Source organism: Arabidopsis lyrata (assembly GCF_000004255.2).
Source record: "Arabidopsis lyrata subsp. lyrata unplaced genomic scaffold ARALYscaffold_8, whole genome shotgun sequence".
Classification (NCBI taxonomy): Eukaryota; Viridiplantae; Streptophyta; class Magnoliopsida; order Brassicales; family Brassicaceae; genus Arabidopsis; species Arabidopsis lyrata.
This window is the reverse complement of record NW_003302548.1, coordinates 18,874,778-18,899,655: the sequence shown is the minus strand read 5'-3', so window position 1 is coordinate 18,899,655 and position 24,878 is coordinate 18,874,778. Positions and strand designations below refer to the sequence as shown.

Here is a 24,878-nt window from a genome sequence, read left to right as displayed (position 1 = left end):
AGACCCAATAATATTTAATAAATTACAATATGACCCCATCACTTTTGCATTTTGACTAAATTTTCCCAAAAAAATCCAAACTTTTGAAAATTTAGAAATCGAATTGAGAACGACGGATACGCTAAAACAGCTCAAATTAAGAAGCTTTCCTTCTCCGCAACCTTAAAAGTAAGAACTTTCCTCACACTTTACTCTTACTTTCAGAGTCTGATCGTTGTTCCAATTTCTCCTCCAGAAAAAAAAGACGATACTTTATTGCTTCTTTTTTTTTTGCTTCATAGCATTCACATCAATCAGTTTCTATAAGCTCCTGCAAATGGGTCGCTCTTCATAGTTGCGGTTAGTGTGTTCATCAGTTTAAATCATTTTTTAAGGGTTGCGTTACTGCTTGTTCTTGTTCAGGTTGGATAATTTCTTGGCTTTAATACTTGAGATTCATGAAAGATGTGCGTTTGTGTTTGTTTGTTTGTTTGTGTTGCTTACTTTGGCATGCTTCTTCTATAGGAAGGACCAAAAATGAGAAAGAATTGATTACTCCACATTGAGTGTGAAGATGACGAGGCGGTCTGTGTCTATGCACTGCACATTGTTCTTGCTATTTCTGTTGAAGATCATATGTGTATTTTCGGATTCCGATTATTTGATCGGTCTTGGAAGCTATGACATCACGGGACCTGCAGCTGATGTCAACATGATGGGATATGCTAACATGGAACAAGTAACATCCGGTGTTCACTTCAGGCTTAGAGCTCGCGCGTTCATCGTGGCTGAGCCATACAAGAAAAGGATTGCTTTTGTTAATCTTGATGCTGGTATGGCCTCACAGCTTGTGACAATCAAAGTGATTGAAAGATTGAAACAGAGGTAGGTAGGTAGGTCTATCTTGTAAGTTTGTAACATACTCTTGTAAGCATATTTAATTCAATTTCAATTTCCTTGAAGGTACGGTGAGCTTTATACTGAGGAAAATGTTGCAATTAGTGGAACTCATACTCATGCTGGCCCAGGGGGTTATCTCCAATACATTCTGTACTTAGTTACATCTCTCGGGTTTGTTCATCAGTCGTTCAATGTTCTTGTGGACGGTATAGAGAAAAGTATCATACAAGCTCATGAAAACCTCCGTCCCGGGTCCATTTTAATCAACAAAGGTGAGCGATTCAGCTTGTGGCACACTTTTTTAATAATTCATTTACATGTTGCTTTCTCTGAAGACATTTCTTTTGGAGCTGAACTTGTAGGGGAGCTCTTGGAAGCTGGTGTGAACCGTAGTCCCAGCGCATACCTTAACAATCCGGCACATGAACGTAGTAAATATGAATATGATGTCGATAAAGAGATGACACTTGTCAAGTTCGTTGATGATCAATGGGGTCCAGTGGGTAGTTTCAATTGGTTTGCAACTCATGGCACTTCGATGAGCCGTACAAATTCCTTGATCAGTGGGGACAACAAAGGCACTGCAGCACGTCTCATGGAAGACTGGTTTGAACAAAAAGACTGCCGCGCATCAAATGATTTTGAATCTCATAGAAGGGTCTCAAGCATAATCACAGATCCTCATGGTGAGTGTAAGTAATAATAGCTCCAAGAGTTTTGGTAATGGCGTGTTATTGTTGAACTATCTTTTGTTGCTTTCATTGCAGATCAAGATTTGATGGAAATGGCATCCTCGTTACTGTCTACAGGCGGTAAAACCGTTACAAAGATGTCAAGCGTTGCTAAGCGGGTCAGAAGTGGATTCAGACACGCTGACAAACCTATCTTTGTCTCTGCCTTCTGTCAAACTAACTGCGGTGATGTTAGTCCGAACGTGTTGGGAGCATTCTGTATAGACACAGGCCTTCCTTGTGACTTCAACCACAGTACTTGTGGTGGAAAGAATGAACAGTGCTACGGCCATGGACCAGGGTACATCTTATTCTTAATTGCACACTTTCCTTTCAGAAATGCAAATAACCAATCATAGAAAATTATGTTCTCTCTCAGTTCAATAAGGTACTTGAGATCCAAGCCTGTTAGATGCATAACTTGGCATGACTAAATGTTTCAGCTACCCTGATGAAGTTGAGAGTACGCGCCTTATTGGAGAGAGGCAGTTCAAGAAGGCTGCGGATCTTTTCACTAAAGCCTCTGAGGAGATACAAGGAAAAGTCGACTATCGTCATGCATTTGTTGATTTCTCTCAGCTTGAAGTGACGATTAATGGACAAAATGGAGGTTCCAAAGTTGTGAAAACATGTCCAGCTGCAATGGGTTTTGGTTTTGCTGCAGGAACAACTGATGGACCTGGAGCATTTGACTTTAAACAAGGAGATGATCAGGTAAAACACAAATTCTTTTCCTAACCTGCTTATAAGATGTTTAGAACTATACTTTATGTTGTGACTTTGTGTCTAGGGAAATCCTTTCTGGAGGCTTGTAAGGAACCTTCTCAAGAATCCAACTGAAGAACAGGCCCGGTGCCAGCGACCTAAACCCATATTGCTTGATACCGGTGAAATGAAACAACCATACGACTGGGCGGTGAGCATAATCTGTTTATCATTCACCCTTATGCTTTTACTGAAATGGATTACCACTTAACTATTTGTGTGGAAAAACCGTTCCTTAAATCCATTTTCAGCCGTCGATATTACCAGTTCAGATCCTCTGTATTGGCCAGCTAGTGATTCTCTGCGTCCCCGGAGGTATTCCAGACTCTCCCAGAAAGAATAAAAAAATCATATTAGGACTGATGTAGAACATTAGTAATTTCCTCTCTTTGGTTTTGCTTGCAAGAATTCACAACAATGGCAGGGAGGCGACTCCGGGATGCTGTGAAAACAGTGCTTAAGGAAGGCAGCAACGGAGGAGAATTTAGCGTGGTCATAGCTGGGCTAACCAATTCGTACTCGCAGTATATCGCCACATTTGAGGAATACCAAGTTCAGAGATATGAGGTCAGAGGCTGAGATAAGAAGGAAGAGCTTGGATCTTTCTTGATTTCCTGCTCTTAAACCAACTCTACTTCTTTTTCTGTCAGGGTGCATCGACTTTGTATGGACCTCACACGCTAAGCGGATACATTCAAGAGTTCAAGAAACTAGCAAATGATCTTCTATCTGGCCAAACCACAGACCCGGGGCCGCAGCCACCCGACCTACTTCAGAAGCAAATAAGCTTACTAACACCTGTGGTTGCGGATATGACACCAATTGGAACTAAATTTGGAGATGTCATATCGGATGTTCCTCGGTTTTCCAAATTTAAAAAGGGAACTGACGTAGTGACGGTTCAATTCCGGTCAGCTAACCCGAGAAATGATCTGATGACAGAAGGGACTTTTGCGCTTGTTGAGAGGTGGCTCGAGGGAAGAGAGACATGGGTACCCGTTTACGATGACGACGACTTTTGCCTCCGGTTTAAGTGGTCAAGACCGTTCAAACTCAGCACGCAGAGCACAGCGACTATCGAATGGAGAATCCCTGAAACCGCATCACCTGGTGTATATAGAACCACTCACTTTGGTTCAGCTAAAACACCTATAAGCTCCATTCACCATTTCTCTGGTTCATCTAGTGCCTTTGTTGTATATTGAAATGAACACGTGAATGGTCTTTATACGTATCCCTAGCAACTCCATAGTTGGATCAATAGATTTTAAGCAAAAGAAGATGGCCCATAAAAGCTTAGCTTAAACAAGGATAAAAGAAGAGTAAAAAAATACGCAGCAGACTTTATTACTGGAGCCTGTAGGTCTGTAGCAGTCGCTCTTTTCTTGAATACTTTTCTCCATGGGCAAAGGGCTAGAGGAATCATCAGCATCCACCGATGTAATCTTCTTCTTCTTCTTATGGCTTTCTTCTTTAATCAGTCTTTTAAGCACTTTTTTTTTTCCTCTATTAGTCGTTTCTTCACAATTTGAGTGGACTTTGGTATTTTGTTTCGGATTTTAGGTTGATAAAGTCAGGGAGCCTTTGCAGAAAGGTAAGAAATTGTGTTTGATCTTTTGTTGCTATCCTTTTGTCGCTATTTCTTTTGCTATCCTTTTGTTGCTCGAGAGAGAAAGTGATATCATGTTTTAAACCCATCAACATATAAGATTTTCTTTTTATATTGATTTTTGAATTATTTGTTTTTGCTGAAATCGAACGTATGAAAACATGCATGATGCATATATATATATATATATATTGTCTTGCAATCTTGATTGTCCCCAACCACCTGACACAACTCACAAGCAAATAAGCTTATTAACGCCCCCGTGGTTGCGAATATGTCATTTCGGATCGGAACCACCGTATCACCTGACGTTTATAGAAGAACCACTCACTTTGGTTCTGCAAAAACACCTTTGAGCTCCATTCACCATTGCTCCATTCACCATTTCTCTTGTTCCTCTAGTGCCTTTGTTCTGAATATCGAAGTTTGATACATAACCTTCCAGACGAAGTGACGTACAAAAAAAAAGAGAGAAACTTTTGGAGTGAAAATAGTAAACACCAGAGAGAGATTGAGAGAGATTGAGAGAGACTGTGTACTTGTTCTGAATTCGTTACGCCATTAAATCTCGATCTCACTTTTCTTTATTACTACTCCTAATCATTATATTGTTGAGAAACCCTTTTTAAGATTATTATATCAATCATCGTCGTTTGTTGTAGAGCAACTAAAATTTTAGCTTCTTTTTTTTTTTTTTGCATTTAGCCCAATCGGTGCTTCCCCAGATTTCGCTTATCTTGTTCCCATCTTTTTATAGAGAAGCATAACAATGGCCGATTTCAAACCCAGGATCGAGATTTCCTTCCTTGAAACCTTCATTTGTAGCGCTTTCGCTGCTTGTTTTGCAGAGGTATCTCTCTCTTTTGTGCGAGATTAGATTATTATTCCTCTCTTTTCGGTTTTTGAGTCATTGAATTTTCTTAGAATTCGATCAATCACTGTCACTGGTGAACAATCCAGAGAAATGTTACCTTAGATTTACTGTTTTTCTGCTGAATCTTCGAAATTGAGCTTTAGAAGATTAAGAAGCTAACCTATAATGGTCTACTCTACGACTTTAAAGTCCATTTTCTTTGGGAATTTTTGTTATACTTATTGAAATGAGCTACATAGACTCAGGAGGTTTAGTGTTTTGGAAATTTTACTTTTTTGTGTGTTAATGTGTTTGTTTTGTAGTCTTTAGTCAAATTCTGAGTCATGTTTTATGAGTGATTTTGTAGTTATGTACTATACCGTTGGACACAGCCAAAGTAAGGCTTCAGCTTCAAAGAAAGATTCCTACTGGAGATGGTGAGAATTTGCCTAAGTATAGAGGTTCAATTGGTACTCTAGCTACCATAGCTAGAGAAGAAGGTATTTCGGGACTTTGGAAAGGTGTGATTGCGGGACTGCATCGCCAATGTATCTATGGTGGCTTAAGGATTGGGTTATATGAGCCTGTGAGTATCACATTACTTTCCTTCTCTGGTGCTTTTCTTTTTTTTTTTTGTTGTGTGAATACTCTCTTAGGATTGTATCTGATGAATTGTTTTCTTTGATATATCTGGATAGGTCAAGACATTTTTGGTTGGAAGTGACTTTATTGGTGATATTCCATTATATCAAAAGATTCTTGCAGCTTTGTTAACCGGTGAGCTCAGTTCTGAATTTTGATTCTATTGGAAGTAATTTCGGTGACAGATTGACATAATTAAGTGAATATCTTTTTTTTTTCTTGTGTGACAACAGGAGCTATAGCTATTATTGTAGCTAATCCAACTGATCTTGTTAAAGTTCGGCTTCAGTCAGAAGGAAAATTACCGGCTGGGGTTCCTAGGCGTTATGCAGGAGCTGTAGACGCTTATTTCACCATAGTTAAGCTGGTTAGTAAACTAATCTTCGAATAACAATATCAAAAAGACTTGGTTAGCAGAGTGTTATAGCCTTTTGATTTATAAAATAGGAAGGAGTTAGTGCGCTATGGACTGGACTTGGTCCCAACATTGCCCGGAATGCTATTGTAAATGCTGCAGAGTTAGCTAGTTATGATCAAATAAAGGAGGTGATATTTCTTTCTCAAGAATTTTGTTGGATTCTACCCTTGTTTGAAAAATCGCTAGGCGCTAGTCGGGCGCTCGGCATGGGCCTAGCGATTAATCGGAAAATCGGATTAAAATCGGGGATTAATCAGGGATTAGTTTTAGGGTTATTTTAATATGCTTAAAATATATTAATCCAATATTGTTTTCAAAATTACAGTAAAAACAATTTTTTATGATTTTTATTAAAATTTGAACACAAGTTATGTAAAACATCACAAACTCCCAATTCAAATGATTGAATAACAAAAATAAAATGTTTTTTTTTTATACTTGCAATCTAAAAAATAATCGGGGTATGTAAGATTAGGCGGAAAATAATCGGATTAGGCGGGAAGTAATCGGATTAGGCGAAGAATAATCGGGTTACTGATTTTTTAGGGGATTAGTCATTAATCGAGGCGGAGAGGGTGGGCCTAGCGATTAAGCGGGGAGTAATCGGGGTTAGGCGGGGATTTTTAGAACATGGGATTCTACTGGTGCTTGTTTAGTCTTTGTTTGTTCTAATACTTCCATACATATGCAGACAATTATGAAAATTCCATTCTTCAGAGACAGTGTTTTGACTCATCTACTAGCTGGTTTAGCTGCAGGCTTCTTCGCTGTCTGCATTGGTTCTCCAATTGATGTGGTAAGCATTCATTTCGTAATTTATAAATCAACAACAAGATTACAAGATTATTTGGTTGTAGCCTCTCATCATTTTTGGTAGTGGTAGTATCTAAAATAACTTTCAGTGAGAAGTGATAGATCTGAAAACGAAAGTGCTAAGTGCCTAAATCATTGTTCCTTTTGGGAACAAACAAAAGGGACTTAGTACTGACTGAGTTCTATTTATAGATTTGTGGCAAAGAGTGGGTATTAATCACATAATATCTCTTCAAGGACAAGGCTATAGAATGGACACTGGACTACTTTGAAAGTGACTTTGATGTAGCGTCTCACATGTTTGTGTCTTCCACACTTTTATGTTTCTGACCTCTTGCTTGGTGATTTGACTTTGGTAAATGCAGCATTATTAGATAGTAATGCTCTACGAAGGGAGAAATTAGATAGTAGAGAAAAAGAACATAATATCAGTTGCAATATTGACTTGTTAAAGATTGTAGAGGAAAAAGAACATAATGTCAGTTGCAATATTAACTTGTTACTGAAGGAAATAAAATGGTTGATGGTATTTGTCTTAAACGGCCATGGTTCTTCTTTATATATGTTGTTCCAGGTGAAATCTAGAATGATGGGAGACTCTACTTACCGAAACACAGTCGATTGCTTCATCAAAACCATGAAGACCGAGGTTGGTATTTATTTCCAGTTCACATTTACCAATCTCTCTCTTTCGATGCAATCATGAATGTTTTGTTTGCCTATTTATAGGGGATTATGGCATTCTACAAAGGATTTCTCCCGAATTTTACACGGCTAGGAACCTGGAACGCCATTATGTTCCTCACACTAGAACAAGTAAATTCGGTTCTTCTCCTATTCTCATTTACTTTTTGATGATGATGATCAATTTGAGTTTTGCTCTTTTTACTAATCTTGTTCTCGCTGTTTCATCTTTACTATGTGACAGGTGAAAAAAGTGTTTCTAAGAGAAGTCCTGTACGATTGATTTCGAGATCCCTCGTAGAAAAACCATACCTTATTACATAATTCTAAAACCTCTAAATTGTTAGAATTTAAAACATATACTTCTATGTTATGTGAGCTTTGTTATTTAGCTTAATATAAAAACATATCCAATTTTGAATTTGTTTGCAAGAACTCTTTATATGAACGATCTCTTTATTTCAAGATTTTTCCAAAGCTAGATTGTCTTAAACAACACAACGCCATAATATATTCCTAAGAAACAGTGAACTCAATGAAAACCGTTTTAAGCCCTTGGAACCAAGTAAACTCTGGATTTGATGATTGATCCTTTCCCTTGATGGCTAAGCTTGAATCCTGGACAAACAGGAAACCCAACAACTTGACCCACAGGAACACGGCCATCCGAGAACTTCACGACGCTCTCCATGTACTGAGAGTGAAACTCAGCTCCTCGGTTTGCTTCAAAGTGACTTGGGGATGGATCGAGCGAGAACGCCAAAAGATGAAGCAGCCAGACCGCTTTAGCTAATCCCAAGAACTCTCCATAGAACTGACTTCTTGGGTGGTTACCGGCTAGAACCAGCTCCCGCTGTTCCGAGTCCCCGAACAACGACTCTTCCATTTTGTGGTGAATGATCGAAAGATACTTCTTTGAGCAGAACTTACCAAAATGGCAAGTCGGTAAGATCCCTAGCAACTCCATAGGATCCATTGCTTTCATATCTTTGAACTGCGCGAAGCAGTCACGGCGGTATTGATCCGGGTTGATAAGAGAAGATAAGCTTCCATCCATGTAAAACGTTTCGTGATCGAATCCTTGGAAGATTTTCCGACAGATGTAAGACTCAAGAGCAAATTTGGCGTGCTGGTTCGGGACAGAGGACTGCACCGAGGATGCAAACGAAGAAGCCGACATTCCGTCTGATGAAGCTGAAGCGGCTTCAATGGATCGAACAGCCGCTGCAATGTCCCAATGCGCAGCTCGCATCAGTGACAATAGAATCCCTGTGAAAGACTTTGATGCTTCTTTCACCTGAATCGTAGTCATCTCGAATAACTCCGGCACAGGAGATACAGCGATCTGTGTGGTGCAGTTAACTTTCCGGCTTGAAAGCAATCGGTGTTTCTTGCCTCCGTTACCGTTGGCCATAGAACTAGCCACTTTGACTTTCTCCTTCAGATTCTGAATCTCAGTATCTTTCACCTTCACTTCTTTCTTCAGCTCCTTCACAACGGCCTCGTACGGCGCCACCGCCTCTCTCAGCATCCCTCTTCCGGCGTCGTTTTTCCGCCGACCACCACTTCCGGTACCTCTCATCCTCCTGAATCTTTCCCTCAACGAACCAATCCTTCTCAGCTCAGCCACCATGGCCATATCAGCATCGTGCATCTTCTCCGGATCCCACGGCGAATGCGCTTCCTGAAGCGCCACGTAAGCTCTCTTCATAGCAGCCGCCGCTGTGAAAACTTGCTCCATCACCATCTCCATCTCCTGCAACGCCTCAACACTCACGCCGCTCCTTCCGGTCTTAGCCCTAATAGTCTCATCTTTACCATTCTCCTTCTCCAATGCGTCTTCGTACTGAATCTCTCCCTCCCCCTCATTCTCCTCTTCTTCAGTATCGTACTCTTCCCGGCGGTTTCCAGCGAGATCTTGCCGGCCGGCGGCGAGCGGATGCAACAAACAAGACGCAGTAACTCGTTGAATCAGATCCGAGAAGTTAGAAACCTTGTTCGCCATTTCTCCTCGCTTCTTCGTCTTCCCAAATTCGCCGCCGCTCCTAGTGCAAAACGCCGTTCAAAAAAATCAGAAATCAACAACGAAACGAATGAAACATCTGGGAAGTGAAAGAAGCTTTATTACCTGCGGGAATGGTGATTGGTGTTCTCTGATTTGAGAGCAAATCTCGGAGGATCTCGATTGAATTGAACAGAGTGCCAGTAGTCAATGTCTTTGGGCTCAGTTTCTAAGCTCTCTCGATCAATCTTCTTCTTTTTGCTGCACAATCAAAGAGAAACCAACTCAACGCCACTGAATGATGAATTTCTGATTATTCTATCAGTGTGGGGAGAAGAAGAGCAATAAGAACTGATACGTAATTACTGAATTACCCCTTATCAGTTTTGACCCCTGACTTTTTTAAAAAAATTGTAATCCAAGTGACTCGTAAAAAAGCTTTACCTCGATTTTGGGCCCTCGAGAAAAAGGTTTTGGGTCTTTCCACAACTTTCTTTTATTGCACATGGTCGTCCTCTTTCATTTTTCATTTTTTTTTTTAATCCAAAGTTAATTTTGCATCATATCGTTTATCACATTTCTTCTTTTCCCCTTTTGAAATATGTATAGATAGCTTTTCTATTCTTAATCATTTATAAACTTCAGAAACAAAAATGGATTATGTAGTTTAAATTTGTTTAAACATAAATTTTATCCTTTCTATACCTTCTAAGAAAGTAGCCATTATTAAGTGGTAATTATTCAAGTATCTTTTTTTGTAAATCTCTCTTTTGATTGGACGAGAAAGTGATCCCATAAAGTCATCATGCCTTAATCCAAACCAAATCATATAGAAAATTCTTGTCCCCTTTTATGAATCCAAATTTTATCAATAAACCCATGTTAAGAGAAACAAACACTTTAAACACATCATACTTAATCAAAAGAACAAATTATATTAGTCAAAAGTGATTACCTGTGATTCCTAGGATTAACTGAGCATAAAAGAATGCCTGGCAACATTTTCTCTTCCTCTCTCTTTCTCTTTCTTTAGAACCAAAGAGATGAACTCTAATATATGAAGAAGATGAGTAAGGTGAAATTGAGGTTCAAAGTTTCTCATATATATAGAGAATTTATTGAAGATTTGAGAGAAACAGGCCAATGAGGAAAAATAGGTTTTGATGGGACAAGTATCAAACTTTGATTATTAAATTATGAAACTATAATTGACGAGTGGGATATTTCTTGTTTCAAGTTTCGACATCTAGCCATTTGTTGTCTAGTTTGTTCTTACAAATTATATAAACTTCACTGGAAATATCCAGAATCAAAACTGGAGTCAGAATCAGAAACGCTCACAAATTTATAAACGTGATTTCAAAAAACGACAAAACAATTTCAATTGAGGTTGTCATATATAAATCAGATAAATGCATGACCTTTCTAATTAATGTACATATCTTTCATAAGAATGTTTTGTTAGGAGATCTCGGGAATTACGAGATCGATTTGAAAGGAAAATTAACATTTGTATAATATATTTTTATTATTAAATAAATAGATTTCCTATTATCATATATGTAAAGAACTTGCTAATCAAGTTATGATATTTGTATAAATAAGTCTATTGGCTAATGAATAAAATTGAGAGAAACTATTCTACTACTAAAGTTTCCTCCAAACTTATGGTATCAGAGCTTTGATCATATTCATGTGGGTTATGGTTCTGTTACTGATCGATTCCAAAGATTTGTTATTGATTTGTTGATCTCACCACGACTACAAAAGGTGACATGGACAATCAATGCAGTTTTGAGGAAGATGATTTGTGTGCTTTGCTTTTGTAAAAAAAAAAAAAAAAAAAAAGAAGAGAAGAGAGACGTGTTCATCGTGTCGGTGAATTACGTTGTTGAATTGGGTCAGTTAATGACCTCGATTGATTTCTTATTAATTAGCAAAACTTGCTAGTTATTTGAAGAAGAAGACGTTGTTCATATCACACACTACAAAAGATGATATAAACAAACGATTTACTTTGGTAAAGATGTTAACCAACAAAACCATATGGTTATGTTTGGTTTTTAATCGGTCTTCATGTGGTTTTTTGTCTAACTACGAAAAAGATGGAAGCCACGAAGATGATTCTGACGGATACGATGCTGATCCGGCGGTGACGAATTTGAATTCGACCATGACTACTACACAAGTTTCTTCATGAACAAGAAGTTTGAAGAGCGACCAAGACTTGTGATCTAAAATCGATGGAGACACACAACTACTAAAGTATCCTCCATTGAATTGATGACCTTATGGCGAGGTATAAACGCCATTGATGACCCTATAGTGGGTATGAAGACCGTGAAGATGATTGTCCAATCTCATACATGTTACCACGTATGAGCTTGTGGGAGGGTGTTAGGAGATCTCGGGGATTACGAGATCGACTTGAAAGGAAAATTAACATTTGTATAATATATTCTTATTATTAAATAAATAGATTTCCTATTATCATATATGTAAAGAACTTGCTAATCAAGTTATGATATTTGTATAAATAAGCCTATTGGCTAATGAATAAAATTGAGAGAAACTATTCTACTACTAAAGTTTCCTCCAAACTTATCATGTTTTTAAAAGATATATGAATTTTGGAACCCTATGCAAAATTTCTTGTTAGATGATTGTATCAAATGGTGTATCCTTTCTGTATCTCTCTTGTTTTGTATAGGCATGATATTCACTAATTAAACCTAGTTCCCGTGAAATAATTAAGTTCGTCAACGCATCCTCAAACTTTCTTAACCCTAAATTTTGTGCAAGTGTGACCTAAGAATAAAATTATTTATATACCTCGTACTTGCTTATAACCCATGCATGCATACACTTAAAACAAAAGTGGAAGCAATTGAAGAGTTATTCTAATTAAGCTTTCCAAGTGACATACAGTACTCCCATTATTTGATAGATTCTTTTATACTAACCTTTGTATTGTGTTTCAGAAGAAACAATGATGACCAGAGGTTGGTACTTCTTGAAAATTATCTTAGAAATATAATGTTATCAAATATTTTCCTTTTGTCGCAGCCAATTTGATTCCACTCTTCGCTAGTTTAAACCATTAAGCGTACATACAAAACATATTTGCTAAACAGAAAGGCCATTTGTGTATAATTTAGTATATCTTCCTCTGATATGAACTATGTACAAATCTTTCAACAAAGTTACTAAATATTCGAAAAATAGCTAGTGATATAAAATATTAATGCATGTATATGATGTGTATGCATGCACATTGATTATTGGTTAGTTCACCTTTAAACAAAGAAAAGAAAAAGGAAGACAAGATTAGTAATCATGAAATGATATGTGTTGGATACGATGAAACTATGAGAGGGATATAAGAGGAAAGGGTGAGTCCAAAGGCGTAGGACATGAATAGGTCTGGAGACAAAGTGATGTGTGGTGTCCCCAAAAATTGACTCTGTTGTTGTTAAGCATTTGTGTTTTACCAATCTTTTGGACTCACCTCTTAAATCTTTCTTTCTCTTTTATTTTTCTCCTATCATTATTTTGGCCATTTTGTTTTCTCCACCCACACACACGTAGCATTTACACAAAAAAAAAATTTATAATTAAAATGGACAAAATGTAGATTTTTAGCTAAACGACCTATACATAATGTAAAACAGTGCCATCACAGAACCCTTTTTTTTGGCCACATTTTGCATGTCTTAATTTAAACTACTTGCATGTCTTAATTTTTGTTTTTTTCGGTATCAGTCTTAATTTAAAATGTTTTGTATCAACTGTTTAACCACTACCCCAATGTTGAGAATAAGATCTAGAATGGTTTGTGTAAATTACGTTCTGTGAAAAAACACAAGAGCTTGTTTTCTCATATAGGATTAGTGAAGCTTCTTGTCAACCACAAGAGTTATTTGGGCCAGTATTTATTATTAATGGGCCGAAGTCGAAAGCAAGCCTATGGCCTTTAGATTTTATTTTGAATATTTGATTAAAAAAAAAAAATTAAATTGAATTTCTCTATCAGACGGAATAATTAGAGCATATCAGAGATGCTGACAGACAGACTAATACGCTGTCGTTTTAACGTAATTTTCTTAATATTCCAAAAGAATTTATCTGTGAAAATAAAAAAGAAAAATAAAATCCATCTAAAAAGGCGTAAGAGGTCTGGATTTGTCAAAAAGGTCTTTGAGAATCCAAAAACGTCTTATGGTTTAGCTCTCGATTTTCTCATTCGATTCCTTCTTCCTCCGGCTTCAAGTCGCCGGATCTTCTTGATTTCCGATTCACTTGGAGATTTCTCTTCTCCTCTAAACACACGACGCTTCATAGTTTTTTGTTGTGATTCCGTTTGTTTCAGGTTAGCTAAATCTTAATTAGTTTCCTAATTTTGTTGATTAGATCGATCTTTTACCCTCATTATTGTTCTCAATAGCTTCTATGTATTTGGTTTCCTGAGTATTGCTTCTTGATTTGTAGGAAGAGGCATGTAATTCAGGATTTCCGGCGATTTGGTGGGACGTTTGGAGAAATTTCGAGTTTTTAGTATTCGTAGTAAAGTTTTCTTCTTTTTTTTTTTGGTTTGTAGATTTTGTTGATTAATGGTTGAAGGTGAGAAATGGGGCTTCGATGGTTTTGAAGGGATTGTGTATCTTCGTGGAAATGAGATTGTTGGAGATTGCAGCAAGTCATCTGATTCGTATTCACGGGTTTGCTTAGGGACTTTGGAGAAACTGAGAGTTTTGGTTGTTTAGTCTTTGATAAAAGGTTTAGGCTTTTAGCATTTCAAGCGCCTATATTAATAAGTGAGTTTGTTTTTCGAGCTTAGAGATGGATGAAGAGGCTACTTCTTGGATTAGGAGGACTAAGTTTTCTCAAACGGTTTCTTATCGTTTGAATTCATCAAAGTTAGCTTCTCTCCCTTTTATGGTAAACCAAGATAAGATTTCTGGATTGAAAACTATACCCCAGAGATCATCATCTTCTTCGTCGGCATCATCATCGGATCCCAAGTTGGTTTCGAGTAACTCACAGACTAGGGAAGATACCTCGAGTTTGGAAGCTGATGTATATGTTGTTGATTCGGAAATACAGACAAACCCTGTAACTAATAAACATAGATCTGTTTCTCCTTCGCCTCAGATGGCTGTTCCTGATGTGTTTAAGGAAGCAAGATCTGAGCGTAAGAGATTTTCTACGCCACATCCAAGAAGAGTGGAATCGGAAAAGGGAATGAAGCCTAAGTTATCTCATAAAAACTCCTTTGAAAAGAGATCATTTAATTTGCGGTCTCCATCCGGTCCTATCAGAGATCTTGGCACTCTGAGAATTCAAGAGAGGGTGAAGAGCAAGAAGGACACAGGATGGTCTAAGCTTTTTGATAATACTGGTCGTAGAGTGAGTGCTGTAGAAGCTTCTGAAGAGTTCCGTGTTGATATGTCAAAGTTGTTCTTTGGGCTTAAGTTTGCTCATGGGTTATACAGCCGGCTATACCATGGTAAGTATGAAGATAAAGCTGTTGCCGTGAAGCTTATCACTGTACCTGATGATGACGATAATGGATGCTTGGGAGCTCGTTTAGAGAAACAGTTTACCAAGGAAGTCACCCTTTTGTCTCGATTGACTCATCCGAATGTTATAAAGGTGATTTCTCCTCTCTCGTCATGTTCTCTTGGTTAATTGTTATGTCAGTCTAGATGGAATGATTTCCGTTTTTGTTAACTTCTCTCCTCTTATATGTGTGCTAAAAACAGTTTGTGGGAGCGTATAAAGATCCGCCTGTATATTGTGTCCTCACGCAGTATTTACCTGAAGGATCTTTAAGATCTTTTCTGCACAAGCCTGAGAATAGGTCTCTTCCTTTGAAAAAGCTTATAGAGTTTGCTCTAGATATTGCAAGAGGAATGGAATATATTCACTCACGACACATAATTCATCGGGATCTTAAGCCAGAAAATGTATTGATCGACGAAGACTTCCATTTGAAGATTGCTGACTTTGGCATAGCGTGCGAGGAGGAGTACTGTGACATGTTGGCTGATGACCCTGGAACATATAGGTGGATGGCACCTGAAATGATAAAACGGAAACCACACGGGCGTAAGGCCGATGTTTACAGCTTTGGACTCGTTTTATGGGAAATGGTAGCTGGAGCAATCCCGTATGAGGACATGAATCCTATTCAAGCTGCTTTTGCAGTCGTACACAAGGTAAATATTCTGTGTGTGTCCTGACTATTTCATGATTGTAATCTTCCGTGGAATTTATGCCATCTTTCAGCACAAGAACTTTCTAGTGGTTATGGTTAAAGGCTTAGAATTTAACATACAAAAACCTTACAGCACAAGTACATTTTAGGTCCTTTATTGTTCAGTTGGTTCAAGCATTTGAGATATGAAAAATGTCGATCTTTGGTTCAGAACATTAGGCCAGCTATCCCGGGAGATTGTCCAGTAGCCATGAAAGCTCTGATAGAGCAGTGTTGGTCGGTTGCACCGGATAAGAGACCAGAGTTCTGGCAGATAGTGAAAGTGCTTGAACAGTTTGCGATTTCACTGGAACGTGAAGGGAACCTGAATCTGTCTTCGCACAAGATCTGTAAGGACCCAAGGAAAGGTCTGAAACATTGGATCCAGAAGCTTGGACCAGTCCACGGAGGAGGAGGAGGAGGCGGTGGCAGCAGCAGCAGCGGCCTTGGTGGCTCAGCCTTGCCTAAGCCTAAATTCGCTTGAGAGACATGAAGAGTCTATTTTGTAAATTTATATATAATACAAAAAGAAGGGTTTTGTGTTTGTGTTGTATCCTTTTTTTTTGTGGATTGTTGTTGTTAGTGATCTTTCATCGTCAATGTCATCTTCTCTGGATTTGTTGTGTAATGACTGCCAGCCAACTGGAGAATGGTTGTGATTTGATGTTTATGGGATTCAATATCGTTTTCTACTTTACATATACTTTTGTTGACTTTGATGGCTTAATCATCTTAATCCCACAAAGTTGAAACTATACTGTTAAGACTACTATCCATCTTTTCTCATTTGAAGAATATTCCCCGAAACTAAGCAAAACTTATTTGTATATTTATACAAGAGCAAAAGAAAATTAAGTGACATGTATATTTGTATTCATCTAAGTAAAGATTTTTCTTTAAATGAGAAGCAGCAACATGTTTCACAAATTGATATCATCAAGGAGAGAGTAACTCAATGCTATTCTCGTTGTCTTCGATCCTCGGCAATGCAAATCTGTCTGAATCACGACCAATGAAGCTATGTGTTGTTGAAGAACACGAAGAATTAGAGGCAGAGGAACATATCATCGTCTCCTTCATCTCTCTCCTTATAGCCCATAGCTTTTCCGCAATGTCTTTCATAGCTGGACGTGTAGCTCTCGTCGGGGCAAGACATTCGCTCGCCAGTCTCAGCATTTTCTCAGCCACTTCAATAGCGGCTCGGTTTCTCTTGAGAAACGGGTCCATTATGAGAACAGCTTCATCGTCTTTGAGTCTCCTCAATGCCTGCGCAAGATGAAACGAGTTTCTCCTGATTTAATAGTTGAGAAGATTTATCTCGAGCTTATGGTGACAGGGAAAAGAGAAAGTTACTTGCCCATTTAACCGTGAGTCGGTCTTTCCGTGGTCTCTTTAACTCAATGGGACGTCTTCCAGTGAGAAGCTCTATGAGCAAAACACCAAAAGAGTAAACGTCACTCTTGTCAGTTAGTTGAAACGTCCTGAGGTAATCTGGATCCACATAGCCTGCAGATCCTTTGACCTGAGTCGATATATGAGTAGCCCCGAGATCTTCCGAAACTAAACGAGCAAAGCCAAAGTCTGCCACTTTGGCTCTAAGCTTATTCGTGATGAGAATATTTGATGCTTTAATGTCTCTGTGTATTATTGGAGTATCTGCATTATAAAATGATCCCTAATGCATAAAATCTTGGCACACTAAGCTATACTGTAACACCGATAGGCAACAAAGAAGATGATATGACAAGAGTACCAGTATATGTGTGCAAATAGGTTAATGCATGAGATACATCAATCGCAATCTCAAGACGTTCTGCCATTTCAAGGCGGTTACCCCTTAAACCTGTGTTTTGATATAGCAGAAAAATAGTTGAGAATTCTAAATTCAGATAATTTCATTTGGAGTCTTTCTCTATGCTCTAAAGTATAGAGACTAGACTTGTCTTCGTCTAGCTTTAGACACATAGAAGTGGAAGAATAAGAAGGAAGTACCTCTTGCAACTTACCATCTAGATGTTCTCGTAGGTTTCCATTGCCAACATATTCAACAACAATAACCTTTTCATCTCCATGTTCAAGAAATCCATACAGCTTTACCAAATTCATATGCTCAATCTTCGACAATGTGTATATTTCATTCTTGAACTCTAGCAACCAGCTTTTGCCATAGTTGTTCTGCCATAGAATTTTGAGTTATAGATCATTTATTCTCCGAATTATTCTTAAGAAACTACTTCAATCTCTTATCCACATATTTTCCAAGAAAGGGATTTTTAATCACTACCTTTCTTGCACGCTTGATAGCAACAATAGTTCCATCATCAAGCTTTCCCTTAAAAACAGTTCCAAAACCGCCTTCCCCAATTTGATGAACCGATGAAAAATTTGCAGTTGCCCTTTGAAGCTCCCCAAAAGAAAATATAACCGGGCCTTGGAGCCAACTTTTGCTAGAAGAAGAATCTTTCCCAGGACTTTGAAATCTTGAACCAGAAAAACGATATTGACCTGAAATCTTTCTTTCTGCTGACCTTCCAAAAGAGCTTGGTGATGAATAGCCAGTCCAGCCTGATACTGCACATATACAAGATAAAAAAGATTGTCACAGCAATACAGAGAGCATAGATGCATAAAAAATATATCTCATCCATGAAAGACCCTCAAGTTTGTTTGTCTTAATGGTAGGCATACATCACCAGAGCTTAAAAGATTCAAAGCAATCATGCTCCAATACACTTACATGTAGATTCTCTGTCAAGCGTGCTGCTCTCTCCAGGATCAGATCTACATTCTGTGGGCTTGAACTTTTGTTGTCCTAAGAAAATAATAGCAAAGACTTTCTTAGCTGCCCTTCTGATGGCACCGAGGACGGAGACATTCCTCGCCTTCTCCCCAGTACCTACATCACTCCAACTATACTCAGAATCAGCTTTTTGATGCTTTCCACTTGAGAAGCGGAGAGGCGTTGGGGTTTTGCTCCTCATTGGCATATGTCTATAGACATGGTTATAGGAAGGAAGTGAATATTACTTCTGATGACCAAATTCCAAGAAAGAAAGTATGTTGCAGTCATGTATGTTTCTTTTTCTTTCTGTTAAACGCCAGATACATTTGTGCATATAATATAAGCATAATGACCCATTATTATCTGTACAATATATGTTCTCTAATGTGTTGTAGACCGATTCAAAGATATTGATTGGCAGGGTCTTGCAAGTTTTGCTGTTATTCTATTTTCATAGTCAATGAAAATGAGCAAATGATGTTATTCTGAGTATTTTGTATAGTTTTGACTTTTCCACACAAGAAGAGTCGACTCGAGAGTAGAAAACGACTCATTGATATTAAAAACCTTTATAGTCTAAGGATGATGGAGACAAGAAAAGATTACTAATCGCATGCCTATGTAATCTCTCTCTCTTGACTAAGTAACAGAGATCTAAAGTAATCCAAAACTAAAACTTAATCAAACTTTATGCAAACCTAAACTCATCAAGAAAGCATTTAGAACTCAAGAAGTAATAAGAGAAGCAGAATCAATACCTCTGTGCTAGAGGATTGAATGTAGAAGAAGCCTTCACGTTGCACCTAAAATAAAATTTTTTTATACATGAACATTGAAAAAGGAAATATTGACCGGGTTCTTTTATTCAATCCAGTAGAGAGAATCAGAAGAGGAGACAAACTCAAGATTTTCTCTTGACAAGGAGAATATATCGTGGTTCTGATATTTATTTAGTCAGGAACAATGATGGTTCTCTATTTAAATCAAAGCTGCAAGTTGTGTAGATGATCCAGCAACAAGTAGAATGTGGTCCGTCAAAGCTGGCAAGAAGAAGGTCCACATATATAGTTTAAGATGAAAGATGAGTCTTTCGTACAAAATGCTTAGCCACAAGTCATCTAAAAGATGACAGAAAAAAAAACTCTCAATTCAAATGATATGTTGAAATTCTTTTTACAAAAAATGCATGAGTAAGATACCAAAAAGTAAACTACATAAGCAATGAGACTGACCTGCTGTGACAAAAGAAAAAAAGTTGAGTTCTTTGTCCAGTTGTATATATGTTGTAAAGTATTGGGAGATTGATGAGATTGACCCGAACCAAATCTCGATATCTAGGCTCGGTTAGGGTCGATCTCATCGAGCTCCCAATATAAAGAGATTACAAAGGATACATAACTTGGAAGTTGGAACAAGCCCATTAATTCCACAAAAGAAGCTAGCTCCAACAAATCCACAGGCTATAGTTAGTTGGAATTAGCCGTTTTCATGGAATCGAGTCGCTTAGAAGTCAATAACATGAACTTCAAGCATAGAGAGAAACCTCTGAACATGATCTACTTCAAATTTTTGTACTTTTTTATTCTTTCCATCAAATTTATTGCGTAGATGAAATTTAGGTATCTCGACAAGTAAAATAGAACTGCGTAGAGCACTCGCGAACAAAATTGATAAGACGAACAAAATACAACAACTAGATAGTGAATTTGGGTCATCGTGATGAATTTCGGAATAAATCGAAATGATAAGAAGAATAACCTGAAATACTCGATTTCCATGGAATTCAAGGCTCATCGATGCAATTCCATAGAAATTTGTACTCTTCTCAGCACTGTTTTATTTTTTCCGGTAGAAGAACTAAAGAAGACGATGACGATGACGATGGATTCGTTATTACAGTGCACAAGAAAAGACCCATTCCTAAAAGGCTTATGTTTCCTTTTGGGCCCAAATAACAGTCTTGGGCAATCTTAAACCCAAAAACATTCATTCGTTTTTTACACTTTCTTCTTCTAGTGGACTAAAGTCGTCGGAAAATTCCAATATTTTTTACCAGAAAGAAAACAAAATCGGTACAATCACACTGAGACAAAAACAATTACTACTGTGTATTTTTGGGACCTGCTATGGTTTTTTTTTTTTTTTTTTAATATAGAACACACAACACTCTTTGGGAACTTGTCGTAACTCCGAATCTCAATGTCACTCGTCAGCCATTGCTGTCCACATTCCACAAACGTTTTAGATAAAAATAAAATTACTGTATATCCTTTATTTTAGGTAAATGCCATAAATTAAAAAATCTAGTAAAACCATTATAAACTATAAAGAGTGCTTTCTCTGTTTTACGAAAACTATTTATAAAATAGAAATGAAATATTGTTTTGAATGAGATAACACACTTCAGTTAACACTTAACAATGATGTAACATTTGAACAAACCCACTTAATTCAAAATTTAGTTTAGGACGACGTTGCATCAAAAGTAAAGTGTGTTTGTCAGATGTTATATCACTAAAATAACTCTTAGTGCTCTACTTGGAAATCAATCCACTAATCAAAACTCTAATAATATATCCAAACCAAATAAAGAATAACAAAAGTTGACATTGAAGCTATTTCTTGATTCGAAGGGAATCCAAAGAAATGACGGAAGCAGCCAAATATTACCCCCCAAGGTAAAAGAAACAAATGGGCACACGTGTTTTCACCATTTTTTTAATCAATTTCATTTTTCTTATAGGTCTATCCATTAAATTTTAATATTTTCACTAATTAAGAGCCGTTTATGTTCGTTCCTACTACAAATGCAGAGGTCAGGCCCAGTGGTCTCTGCCACTCTCATGTGACACAATTGTACCATTTTTACTTTGATATTTGTACAAAAACATAACATTATTTTCTCTCTATTTTCATTAACTCATTTCTGTATTTTCATTAACTGTAAGTCTGTAACAAGTACAGAAATAAATATAAATATGACATTCAAAAAAAAAAAGTATAAAGAATTAATAAAATGAGAGAAAAAGGTTTAAGGAAAGGGAAAGGGCTTCTCTTCTCTTTAGTGTTTGACAACGCCACTCTTCTTCTCGAGATCCTAAAAATGTCACTGACAGATTCTTCAACTTCTTCACTCTCTTCTTCCATTCACTGAACTAAACCACCCTGAGAGCTATGACCCACCAAACCCACCAGCGTCGTCGCCGTCGTCACTCCGCCGTCTGTCACCGTCATCCTACTTCCAAACCCACCACCGGTTTCTGTGCCACCTGTCTCCGTGAACGTCTCTCCACCATCGAAGCTCTCTCTTCCTCTGTTTCAGCTTCCTCTGAGCTCCGCCGTGTTCGTTCCTACTCCGTTCGTGACGCATCCGCTTCTGCTTTGGACCAGCCACGACGCAGATCGTGTGATGTCAGGTCTAACGACGGTGATGATGAGCTGCTACAGAGCTCGATTCGATTCCCCATTGTACCGGATTTGAAAGAGGATGATGAAGAAGAAGAAGACGGAGAAGAAATTAGAGGTTTTGATGATGGTAAGAGACTCGTTGAAGAAGAAATCGAAGATGGAGAGCAGAAGACGATGAAGGAGTTAATAGATCTGGAATCGAGAAATCAACAAATCAAGAAGAGCAATGGCAAAGATTCGGTTTTTAGCAGAACACTTAAGAAATTTTCACTCAAACATCATCTGAAGAATGGGAAAGTTCCAGATTCCGGGAACAGTCTCGGCCGTCGCTCATGTGATGTGGATCCTAGGTTGTCTCTCGACGCAAGTCGAATCTCGTTCGAGGAGCCTAGAGCTTCATGGGATGGATGTTTGATTGGAAAGACATATCCAAAGCTGATTCCTTTGTCCTCTGTGACTGAAGATGTTAAAGCCTCGCCGGAGAAGATAACCGGTGAGAAAGAAGACGAAGAGGAGAAGAACAACCCAGGTGGGACAGCTCAAACGAGGGATTACTACTTGGATTCACGGCGGAGGAGAAGCTTCGATCGATCATCGAGACATGGATTGCTTGAAGTTGATGAATTGAAAGCTATTTCGAATGCTAAGGTATCACCTGAAACTGTTGGTTTGTTTCATGGAGCGAAGTTGCTTGTTACGGAGAGGGAACTTAGGGATTCGAATTGGTATTCAATTAAAAATTACAAACCGGAGAGCTTGGAGTTAGGTTCTAAAGTTGTTGGTTGTGTTGCTGCTGGTGAGGTGAAGAAGCAAGATGGTTTTGGGTTGAAGAAGAGTGGGAAGAAATGGGGTAAAGGATGGAACTTTTGGGGATTGATTCAGAGGAAAACCGATGTGGCCAAGAACGACATCAAAACCGAGCAAAGTTTGAAACTTGGAGGAAATGCAATGGAGGGTTCTCTAGCTGAGTCTCTGTTGAAGCTTAGGAGGGTGGCTAAAGGGGAAACCAATGGTGATGTTAGCGATAAACTCTTAAGAAGCTACAGCGTTAGTGCGAGAAAGTCCTGCGATGGTATGTTACGTGGTGCTTCTATTGTTAATGGATTTGAAGGTGGAAGAAGCTCTTGTGATGGTCTGTTTCATGGCTCTATTACTGGTATTGAGACCGGAAGAAGAAGCTCGTGTGAAGACGGATTGTTTCATGGCGTTGAAGGCAAACGGAATCATCTTCTTCAGAGTGATGACAAGCTTGGGACTTACTCGCCGGACAACCTCAGAAATGGTATGGTTAGATTCTACTTGACGCCATTAAAAAGCCATACGACAAGCAACTCCGGTAAAACTAGGCTGATGAATTAACTAGTCTGTGATTGTCAGTTCATGGTGGACTGGAATTGAAACTGTGTTGTAATTACCATGTTTGTTACTTATTATCCCATTGTTCTATAGATATATGAACTAAAATCATATCCCATCTTTCTTTTTCTTCTTTTTATGTGTATTAACGCTCTTAAGAGTTCAATACAATGGTGATTTTGTGGAAAGATGTAACTCTTTTAGATGTTGGCTCTGATTAATACACATCCACTAGACTTAAAAAAAAAACAATAGCTTCAAACTTAAGATAGTGGGGTTAACTGTGATGGGAGCATAACGCATCATGTTATATTCCAAAGGGTTTATGCCAAAACATGAACCAAGCCAACAATACAGGACAAAAGCTACCCCAAGAGAAAGAACATCAATGCTAACGTAGAACATAAATCAATTTTGTACTTTCCGCTATTATCTAAAAGGATACGTTCGACAGAAATACTTACACCGATACACAGTCTATATTACTCAAATTTTTATAGAGACTCTTTTGCACTTCATTCAAGATTATACCCTTTCTCGTGAAGTTCAGTCATGACCTCATTTCTCATTTAGTTACAGTTTGTGAGCCTGTCAAACCTCTTCTTCTCCATTTCCTTGGTAATCATCGGCTGTTCGGCTTCACCTTCGGACTCAACGATCCCTTTAGGCCACTGTATCGATCATTCCACCATTTGTATAATCACCTGGATAAGGAAACTCCTGCCGGTCATTACAAATGAGCCAATTCTCTCTCCTCCCTTGGTCTTGACTTCAACGTCCACCAACCTAAAGGAGACGTTTCAATGTAAATCCTATGCGATGCCAAAGATTGTGAAGGTGCATAGCAATGCTTTTCATCAAAGTCTTAAAACTGCAAATATGATTAAATCATTAATTGGAAACTTACAAATGAGAGTGATATTTCAGATCATAAAAAGAAAGAATGAAATCTAGCAAATTACCTCATTTTATCCATTCATTAATATGATATTTCTATTGATACATTTTGTAAGTTAATTTGTTGTATTTTTTTTTCATTAATTAAATGAATGTCCATTTACCTACTAATAAAATTAAAATAAATTTTAATACTAGTTATATTATACATAATAATGTATGGCAGTTTTGAAACATACATGATTGTGTCAATCTACCATTAATTTTGTTCCATAATCAAAAAAAAATTTAAAATAGACATACACATAAGTATATAGAATAAAATCAATCAAATATAATTATCAATATCAAAGACTTAAAGTCATTGTTTTTTCCATTATCAATTTTAGCTAAGAAAAACTCTAAACGGTAAGTAATCGCTTCTATTAACATATAGTACTTGAATACATGATCATTGTCTTTATTATAGTAAACTAAATATCCAACACATTTTATGTATATATATACACTACCATAGTGGAGAAAATTAAACAAAAGAACGAAAGTGAAAAATTGTAGACAAAATAAAATGAGAAAGTCGGGGTTATTGACTCTCCTAGGGCTAGGGGTTTTGATGATAACAAATTGTGTGATAGCGAGACGATCATTGTCTCAAGAAGAAAATTTGGAATTAGAGATGCAACTTAAGCTTTTGAATAAACCTGCCCTTAAAACTGTTAAGGTAATAAGTTAAACTCCTACGCTGGCTGAATATCTGAATATATAATCTATGTTTTTTTCATT

General features: G+C 37.7%; 6 protein-coding genes across 10 annotated transcripts; 4 read left to right on the top strand and 2 right to left on the bottom strand.

Moving 5' to 3' along the window:
• The first annotated feature begins 52 nt into the window (after window positions 1-52).
• On the top strand, window positions 53-4,110 carry LOC9302381 (neutral ceramidase). Of its 3 annotated transcripts, none has more exons than XM_021033902.1 (10): window positions 53-339; window positions 505-864; window positions 943-1,151; window positions 1,242-1,571; window positions 1,689-1,911; window positions 2,054-2,324; window positions 2,401-2,526; window positions 2,627-2,690; window positions 2,782-2,942; window positions 3,026-4,110. In XM_021033902.1, exons 2-10 carry the CDS (start codon window positions 554-556, stop codon window positions 3,578-3,580), a joined length of 2,250 nt encoding a protein of 749 aa, XP_020889561.1. In that variant the 5' UTR covers window positions 53-339; window positions 505-553; the 3' UTR covers window positions 3,581-4,110. The 3 variants fall into 3 exon arrangements, with proteins under 3 accessions (XP_020889561.1, XP_020889556.1, XP_020889559.1); XM_021033897.1 differs by having other exon boundaries at window positions 1,647-1,911; XM_021033900.1 differs by having other exon boundaries at window positions 55-339; window positions 1,242-1,565; window positions 1,647-1,911.
• A 357-nt stretch (window positions 4,111-4,467) lies between these two features.
• Window positions 4,468-7,859, top strand: LOC9300680 (mitochondrial uncoupling protein 2). The gene is made up of 9 exons (XM_021016046.1): window positions 4,468-4,834; window positions 5,205-5,423; window positions 5,536-5,614; window positions 5,713-5,846; window positions 5,927-6,025; window positions 6,589-6,693; window positions 7,285-7,359; window positions 7,440-7,526; window positions 7,639-7,859. The coding sequence occupies exons 1-9, from the start codon at window positions 4,754-4,756 to the stop codon at window positions 7,675-7,677; spliced, it is 918 nt and encodes a 305-aa protein (XP_020871705.1). The 5' UTR covers window positions 4,468-4,753; the 3' UTR covers window positions 7,678-7,859.
• LOC9302380 lies at window positions 7,833-10,461 on the bottom strand. Its single transcript, XM_002864557.2, has 3 exons — window positions 10,352-10,461; window positions 9,523-9,657; window positions 7,833-9,439 (listed from the first exon to the last, which is right to left on the bottom strand). The coding sequence occupies exons 1-3, from the start codon at window positions 10,396-10,398 to the stop codon at window positions 7,942-7,944; spliced, it is 1,680 nt and encodes a 559-aa protein (XP_002864603.1). The 5' UTR covers window positions 10,399-10,461; the 3' UTR covers window positions 7,833-7,941.
• A 3,112-nt stretch (window positions 10,462-13,573) lies between these two features.
• Window positions 13,574-16,334, top strand: LOC9300679 (serine/threonine-protein kinase HT1). The gene is made up of 4 exons (XM_021016043.1): window positions 13,574-13,765; window positions 13,885-15,048; window positions 15,159-15,614; window positions 15,825-16,334. The coding sequence occupies exons 2-4, from the start codon at window positions 14,236-14,238 to the stop codon at window positions 16,134-16,136; spliced, it is 1,581 nt and encodes a 526-aa protein (XP_020871702.1). The 5' UTR covers window positions 13,574-13,765; window positions 13,885-14,235; the 3' UTR covers window positions 16,137-16,334.
• A 78-nt stretch (window positions 16,335-16,412) lies between these two features.
• LOC9302379 (calmodulin-binding receptor-like cytoplasmic kinase 1) lies at window positions 16,413-20,271 on the bottom strand. 3 transcript variants are annotated; one of them, XM_021016045.1, is made up of 8 exons: window positions 20,193-20,271; window positions 19,193-19,474; window positions 18,390-18,643; window positions 17,937-18,223; window positions 17,659-17,827; window positions 17,406-17,495; window positions 17,010-17,308; window positions 16,413-16,918 (listed from the first exon to the last, which is right to left on the bottom strand). In XM_021016045.1, the coding sequence occupies exons 3-8, from the start codon at window positions 18,637-18,639 to the stop codon at window positions 16,589-16,591; spliced, it is 1,425 nt and encodes a 474-aa protein (XP_020871704.1). In that variant the 5' UTR covers window positions 18,640-18,643; window positions 19,193-19,474; window positions 20,193-20,271; the 3' UTR covers window positions 16,413-16,588. The 3 variants fall into 3 exon arrangements, with proteins under 3 accessions (XP_020871704.1, XP_020871703.1, XP_002864602.1); XM_021016044.1 differs by having other exon boundaries at window positions 19,193-19,237; window positions 20,193-20,256; XM_002864556.2 differs by having other exon boundaries at window positions 19,193-19,237; window positions 19,336-20,252.
• Window positions 20,272-21,473: 1,202 nt separating this feature from the next.
• On the top strand, window positions 21,474-23,405 carry LOC9302378 (UPF0503 protein At3g09070, chloroplastic). Its single transcript, XM_021015629.1, has one exon. The coding sequence runs from the start codon at window positions 21,609-21,611 to the stop codon at window positions 23,199-23,201; it is 1,593 nt and encodes a 530-aa protein (XP_020871288.1). The 5' UTR covers window positions 21,474-21,608; the 3' UTR covers window positions 23,202-23,405.
• The last annotated feature ends 1,473 nt before the right edge of the window (window positions 23,406-24,878 follow it).